Consider the following 8,349-nt stretch of genomic DNA (forward strand, 5'->3'; position numbering starts at 1 on the left):
CCCAATCAAAAGAACTGGTTTTGGCAAAGATTTAATTAGTTTTTCAAGTTTATTAGTATTTATAATCATATTTGGTGGGTTATAAAAATTACAGATAGTTATCGGTCTGTCTAGGTTAACACTAACTGCAGATGCTTGATATTCTGCATTAATATTTAATTGTGATTGAGGGATTCTATGATGTACAAAAATTGATAAACCTCCTCTAGGGTTTGTAGGAGTTGTTGTAGCAGCTATATGGTAAGAGCTGTAGTTTTTTATTTCAACATTTTTAGTATCAGTTAGCTTAGTCTCTTGCAAACATATAATATGGGAAGAACATTTTTTAATTAATATAAAAAGTTCTAGAATGTTACTTCTAAAGCCTCTGATATTCCATTGGATTATATTAATTTTATTGGTTTTTGGTTGTCATTTATTTTGTTTTGAATTATAGTTGCCTCTAGTATATTGCTTAGTTCTGTTTATTTTTGTAGCATTGCGTTCCCATTTATCTTCATCACTTGCACCGGCATCACCAAAATCATAAACCTCAATTGGGTCCATGCAACTTGACTTATCACTGCAAATATTTGTTTTGTTTATATCTCTATTTAGATTCTGCTCAATTTCTCTTGTCTTTACTTTGTTGCTTTTCAGTGGAATGTTAATAATATCACATTGAATACCTATGTCAATCATTTTTTTACCTTTGACTATTTCTACATATGTTGGCTTTGACTCTTGTTGAATTAATAATTTGGCATCTTTATAAGTTATATTTCAATTATATTTTGTAATTAAGATATGTTTTTCCAATCTGTATTTAGGGCACGATTTATCGAATGTTGCGTGTGCCTGCTTGCAATGATAACATTTCGGTGTCTTATTGCATGGAGAATCAAATGTATGTTTATGTCCCTTTTCACCACATTTGGGGCATATTTGTTCATTGCTCTTACATAATTTGTGGAAGTGGCCATACCATACCTCTGACATTTAGTGCACCTCATTGGTGGGGGTATTGCTGAACATTGATTTTTTGATAGCAATATTTTAACTCACTTGGCAATTTAGTAGTTTGGAATGAAATGATGAATGTATTTGTATCAATTCTTTGACCATTTTTTGTTATTTTAATATTCAGAACGTTGTTAACGCCGAACTCTTTCAGTTCTTCTCTTATTTCTTCGACAGTACAGTTTTTGAAAAGAGGGGGAATTTTAAATAATGGTAATTTGCTAAATTTCAGTTCACCATCATTGATAGCTTCTATGACATAAAAGAGGTTTAATTCCTCTTCCTCCATATCACTTAAACTTAAACTAAGTTGGCGTTTTGGTTTTTTGTGTTTTTGGGAGTTGTTCATTATTTCCGTTTATTTTCACGCTACCAATGTAGCTGAATTAAAGAAACCACCCCAAAAGAAACCACCCCAAAAGAACTCTCCTATCGGAGACAGTGAAATAAAAATCAAACAAAGGGAAAATCAAAAAAATGGAAAAACAAAAAAATAAACCACTCCTGGAAGTCAGCTTCTGCCAGCGATAGTATTTGGAAAAATAAAAAGAATAAATTCAATTCAACCAACTTCTTAGAAAATGAAAATTAACAAAAATCCGAATTCACGAAAAAATTGTGGAAAAAATTACAAAAAAATTGTGAAAACGATGTTTACACCGCCATTGTAAACCAAAGAGCGAAACAAATGAATGTGCTTAGAAATGAAACTAACAAAGGAGAGATTGGATTGAAGCGTAATCAGACACTCCTGATAAAAAATAATTTAATGAACTTTCTTGTTTGTTAACTCGTGCGAGTAACAAAGGTATCCAGATCAAAAACTTGACTGAAAAAGTGTTTGGTGCATAGGAAAATAATGCAGTCATGCAATTTTTTATTTTTATTTTTTATTTTTATCTTAGGGTTCAAACGTTAGTTTATTGTTAGTTTAACAATCATTTACGAGTTTTTGCTGATTTTTTTATTGATTATTGGGGAGAGTTTTAATATTGAACTACAATTGTTAATAAGTGTATTTAAAAAACTGTTGAAAAAACAATTTATTTTTCTTCGAAAATTGTTGAACTGCAAACATAACCTGCATTGAGGGCTGGACCATACTGGGATGCAGTTGTGCAAACTGCCGTTTCAAAATGATGCATTTGAAGTACTTGTATAACCTTTAACACAAAATTAGATAAAACACGAACAATTCAATTGATCTCGCTATATATCGTTTTTTAAAGCGTGCTTATAATACGTAAATTAGCATTGTCTGTTAAAATAAATTTAAATAAAACACTGTTTTTCAAAATTTTATAAATAAAACAATGATAAAACATTTATGGTTTGTTGTATAAGCGCGCCAAAATATACATAAACTTCAGCGATATTGGTACTTTCCCGGAATGCATCTTACAGTGCCCTCTCCACTGAACTGTAGTAGAGCCCAAACACAGCAGAACAACGTGGGATGTGTTGGACAAGCACCACCTGATTGATCTCTTCCTGCAAATGCAATAAGCATGCAGAATTGGACTGTTCTTACTTTAAATAGCTGAGTAGGTTTGGCGGGGCGTGAATGATGTTACATTTAATATCACCGATTCCATTTAATAACAGCGGGCGCATAATATTGCTTGCTGATCGTATTAAATATCGCTGTCAAACTTGAACACGACCCTAACAACCACAGCGCATAAACGAGCAAATGAGAATTTCATTTTAAAATATTTTGAGGCTCCGTAAATGATCAACTGGACAGTTTAATTGAAAAATGTTCTGACATTTTCATTTCAGGCAATAAATTAGACATTTAATTAAATTTGAAAATGTCCAATGCGTAGGATTATTTAAAGTTGTTTATAAAATAAGAACATTTAAAATTGAAATAACATTTTGTTTACGACATTGGATGAGGTTGTTCAAATGGTTTCATTGCATCTTCCTCCATTCATTGAAGCACGCGATGATGCACGCATATGCTGGCTGCCAGTGGAAGGAAAGCAAACAACTTACATGCACAAACAACAAAACACATATACAAATAAGATTTTATATTTTTCCAAACAATTCCTATATGCATAGGTAGTATAGATAAAGACCAAAAATCGTTTCAAGCTACCATTATTCCTACTTATAAAAATAATGATGATCCAAATGACGATTTATAAATCATTGCCATTAAACATTACGCAGATATATTGCAAATCATCACACCAAATGTATGTATGTATATACCTATGTATATCTTTACAAAATGTGTATGTATATAAACACACAACACAAGAGTGAACCTGGGTTAATTTAGATCAAATATTTGGACCAAAAAATACAAAAAAAAAAACAGTACAGAAAGAAGAGTAATTTTACTGTGTTGTTTGTTAAATACATGTTCTCCAAGAATTAATGTTTATTAAATGAACTTGATACTACGTTGATACAATTAACATATTCAACTTTTTTAATAAAATATTAATTAGAGATAGTCTAATATTTTCTAGTAATTTTTATTGTACACGTGTTAAGATTAATAAGCTTCTATAAAATTCCTATAATTAAAATTAAAAATTTATGACTAATATGTCCATATAGAAAAACTCTTTATCACATATATTATACAATACATGCGTAGGATTAATGTGCTATGTATAATGTGCAACGTCTCAATGTAAAATATAAATACATATGATCAATCAAACATTGATCGCCTAATGCTGGCAATGAAAGTCCTTAGACGGCTTCTTGCCTCTGCTTGTCTGCCTCTCTTCAATATTCATATCTCTATCTGTCTCCTCATCTCTGTCTCCCTTCCTCTGTTTTTTGTCTTTTTCTATTTCTATTTTTCTATCTCTCTCTCATCTTTTTCTGCTTGTCTACCGTCTGTCCTTTTTCTCCATTCCTTTCTCTCCTGATTTGTTTTCCTCTACAAGCTTGTAACTTTAAGTATGTTTTTTAATCCCTGGTGTTCAATGGTTTTGTGTTAAAATTGAATTCTCATGCTCGCATGTCACATGTACAGACAAATTCGTCTGGCTTAGTTTTGTCAAACTCTTTCTTGTCGTCATGTCAATGCGTATCCATGGCTTGGCGTCGTTCTTTAAACTGGTGCGTTTTTTCAATTCTTGTGAATAAATTTGAAGATAGGACCCCTCGTCTGAATATATTTCCAACAAAAATTTGATATTTGTGTCTTTTTAGTCCAACTAAAAGTCCAGAATATTTAAAAAGAAGTAACTTTTGTTTCTGCTGGTGACAAAATAACACTGAGACCACGCTTATTTTCATGACAGGGAAATTGAGAAAGTCATTTTTTAAAAGCACATGACAACGTTATATGTGACAGGCATTCGAACACCTTCTATTTGGTTGGTTTTTGGTATCAAAGAGCAATAAGATTGAAACGAATACAAATTATTTCATCATTTCATAATATTAAAGAAAATTTCTGTCAAAAATAAAGAGTTGACCATCATTATGAATGAAAACAAAGAAGTAAAATGGATAAAATATATATTTCTGGGAGTCAAAAAATGAGGAACCATCTGCAACATAAACCATGGCGCGTTAAGTTTTGTTTTTTGTCTAGTTGAAGTAATAAGAAACGATGAACATTTTTTAACAAGTTTAAGATGACTTCTGATTATATATTTCAATAAAATTTGTTTCAAAGAGGAATTATCCCCAGTTATAAATACTTTTATATTTTTCAAAAAAATGTATTCAACTCTTTTCATTATTTAATCGTGAAATTTTTCAAAGAAATGTATTCAACTCTTTTCATTATTTAATCGTGAAAATGTATTATGTATTATATAAAATGTGTTAGCTTGTGAAATTTAAATAACATTTTAGAAAAAAACATAAAATCGGCTCTTGGATGACTAATTCTCTTATCTGAATATATTTATATAATTATAATTATCCTCTCGGGAGTATGTTTCTTACGTTCCATACGGACGTGTGGGCGTGTGTTTTGTTTATTTGTTATTGAGTTTTTAATCTTTTGACATAATTTTGGTTTGACTTGTTACTAGAACACTTGGTTTTTAATCTGTTCATCAATTTATTTGTTCGTCATTTCACCATCTTTCTTATAATTTGTCGAAAGTTTCATTTTTTTGAGTTTTTTAAATTTTTCACATTTTTCATTACTTAAAATAATTTAATTAAATATAAATTATCAGAAACAATATCCACAATTATATATTTGTCAATTAAAAAATATGAAAATATCATGCAAACTACCCCTTATTAAATATTTTTTAAAGTTCGTATGTTTGGTTTAAAATTGAAGTGACTTTTAAATGTTTTTACTTTAAGAAAATAATCTTGCAACAGGAATTATTCCAAATACAATATATGAGAATATTCCAATGTTATAAAAAAAGGAATATAACCAGTGGGTATTCAAGAATGAACCTCTTTTGTTTTCGCCATAGACGCATTTCTTGCAACTTATTATATATTTATATTGCAGATCAATTGTTTAATCATAGCCTCCTCCAATCAATCATCTTTTCAATTATCTTTTTTTTTCACGTTTTCAACTGACTCATCCTTCCTTTGTCCTTCGGGCAATTAATCACTGGTACATTCATGTGCGAATAAAAGCTCGATAGCTTTCCTCAATTGTTTGGCACACGTGCTCGCTTGGAGCTGAGAACTGCGATATGATGTGTGGTAAGTAATCTGTGTGCTTTCCTCCTTACAAATCACCACACACACACCACAAATGCGATACATTAAGTTATATGTGATTGAAAAAATACGGTTACATCCATTAGCCAAATCTGATACAGAAACGAAGAAACATTTTTAAATTTTTACAAGTAGCAATCTATTTTGTTGTTGTTGCTGTTTTTGTATAATGCTAAAAACACTATTGTTTTATAAGTTATTGTTCAACGTATTGAAATGAATTGGAATTTATCTTGCGTTGTGTTTCTACAAGTTAAGTACATACAAAAAACAACACAATACAAAACAATACAATTCAACTGCAGCACGTAACAATATAACACAATACAATGCAACACTGACGACATAGCGACATAGCAACCTTAGTTGATCTGTACAAACAATTTGAACACAATTGGATGTATATATATTCAATACGCAAACCCAACATTTGTCCAACCTGTATTTTGTAATAATATCTGAACATTTTAAAATGAAACATGAATTCAATTTATTGCAAAGACATGATATTTCAAATAAATTCTTGTAAACTTATTGTTTGGGTGATTCAATTTTCAATGGATAATATGGGAACGCCTTTTATCAATAAGTTATGGCATGAGATCAAAATAGGAAAAAAATACAAAGTTTTCCATTGAAAAAGTTTAAAATACACTTGCCACAGTTTTAACAGCGGCCAAGTGGTGCGTTGGTTAAATACGCCTGTCCCTACGCTGCATGACTAGATTTACGGGTATCTACGGTATTTTACGTTGATTCACGGGTATTCAATCCCACAAAGCGGGTAATGCAAGAAGGAGAATGATGATTTGATACAACATGACCACTACTAATAGCCGGATAAAATACTTTTTGGATTCCTTTTCCATCAACATTACACAGCATTCATAATACATATATCTTTGTGCACTTGTATAGAACGTGTAGTGATGTTAATAATATTTGTTAACTCTCTGCAAAATTTTTCCAATCGATTCATTCGGTGATAAAATTTTATTTGTTGTTTTTGGGTTGTACAAAAAGAGTAATAGTCGATTTTTTGTTGTTGATGATACATTCTTTTTTAAAATAAAGTCAATAATCTTTAAATTATATTATAAATATGACCAAATAGTATAACATAAAAAATAATTCTTGTAGAAAAACAATGAACAAAAACTTTATAAACTGATTTTTAGATGGTTTTTAAATACTTTTATAAAAACTAAAATTTTATATATAACACTCTTAGTAAATTTTCATTAAAACTATCGACGATTGAATTATACGTGTATTTTGTAACAATTTTTAGTAAAACTTGTCAATTTTATAAATATGATATATAAAATAAATGGTGAAAATATTTATTTGTAACTGTAACTTATAATTTAGGAACTAATATAAATCTATTAAAACTTTCCTGCCTAAGGCGGGCCGCTATAAATTCATTTCGACGGTCTTTCAAATTCATTCATTGCATGGAAATTTAATATCTCCCTCTTGCCGCTCCTCAACTTCCATTTTAATGAGTGGCTGTTTCTTGCGAGATAAAACCTTTCAAGATTTTCAAAATTGTTGGCGCAAATAAATTTTAGAGGTAAATAAATATTAATAGTTTTAAAAATTCAATTTTAAATTGCACATAGATAGTTTTTATCATTAAAAATGAAAACCACGAAGCATAAAAATCGTTTATTTATACCTAAAAAAATTTTTTTTTAAATTAAAAATCTTTAATTCAAATGTTAAAAGTTGCTGAAACAATAATAAACACAAAAAACAAACAATTTTAAAGAAGAAAAAGATTTTTAAAAATGAGGACAATGTTGATGTTTCCTTTGAAAGTAATTAATTGCATAGAGCAAGGATTACGTTCAGAATCTAATGCTAATTGAAAAGAGGAACTTTGACAGGAAATTAATTATTCAATTTTATAACATTTTAAAATTTAAATACATTTAAAAAAATTAATACATTGGAATAAGTTGAATATATTTTTATACAAATAAATGAAATATTAAAAATAACATCAATAAACTCATACGATTGCGCTATCAACATTAATATTGAAAAACTTTTTATTTAAAATTATTCAGAATTTTAAAGTAACTTATTGAAAAAGATAGAAACCTGAATTTAACTGAATGAAACTAAAATAGTTAAAAGTTTATATAAAAGACAACAGCAGCTTCTGTCTAGATAGGAGGACATCCAAACAAATCTGCCAGCATTGTTTTTGAAAAAATTACACGTTCCTCTGTTTGTTTGTATACCATTACCGTCATTATTGTTTTGGAAGAAAATTTTTTTTCGCTTGTCGAAACCTTCTCGTTTGTTGGTTTTATATAATTCTGCTTATAATAACAACAGCTGTTTAAAATGTTTAAAAATAAATTAATTTTAATTATAAACGTGAGACAAAATTTATTTGCTTCCAAATGACCAGGCTTTAATATTGTATTGTGGCGGCCTGCATTAACGCAGCATAAACATAATTAAAGATGGAGACAATCCACTTAACTGGACATGTTTATGCATGCACGTGCAAATGCGTGCCAGCCAATGTTTTCGAAACATCTAATATTGTTCACGTTTTATGGTGACCGATTTTTTTCGTACTTTGTTTTATATGTATGTGGCTTAGCTTCTTTTTCATAAATACATGTGATTATCATTTGCTGATAGCTG

At 29.5% G+C, this 8,349-nt stretch overlaps 1 protein-coding gene across 1 annotated transcript; it reads right to left on the reverse strand.

Annotated features, from left to right (window-relative positions):
* Window positions 1-411: 411 nt before the first annotated feature.
* Window positions 412-2,144, reverse strand: HELRODRAFT_159167 (hypothetical protein; the record flags this gene model as incomplete). The annotated part of the gene is made up of 4 exons (XM_009011076.1): window positions 412-722; window positions 1,045-1,304; window positions 1,825-1,828; window positions 2,081-2,144. The coding sequence occupies 4 exons, from the start codon at window positions 2,142-2,144 to the stop codon at window positions 412-414; spliced, it is 639 nt and encodes a 212-aa protein (XP_009009324.1).
* Between the last annotated feature and the right edge of the window lie 6,205 nt (window positions 2,145-8,349).

The sequence above is a fragment of the Helobdella robusta genome (assembly GCF_000326865.2).
Source record: "Helobdella robusta unplaced genomic scaffold HELROscaffold_1, whole genome shotgun sequence".
Taxonomy (NCBI): domain Eukaryota; kingdom Metazoa; phylum Annelida; class Clitellata; order Rhynchobdellida; family Glossiphoniidae; genus Helobdella; species Helobdella robusta.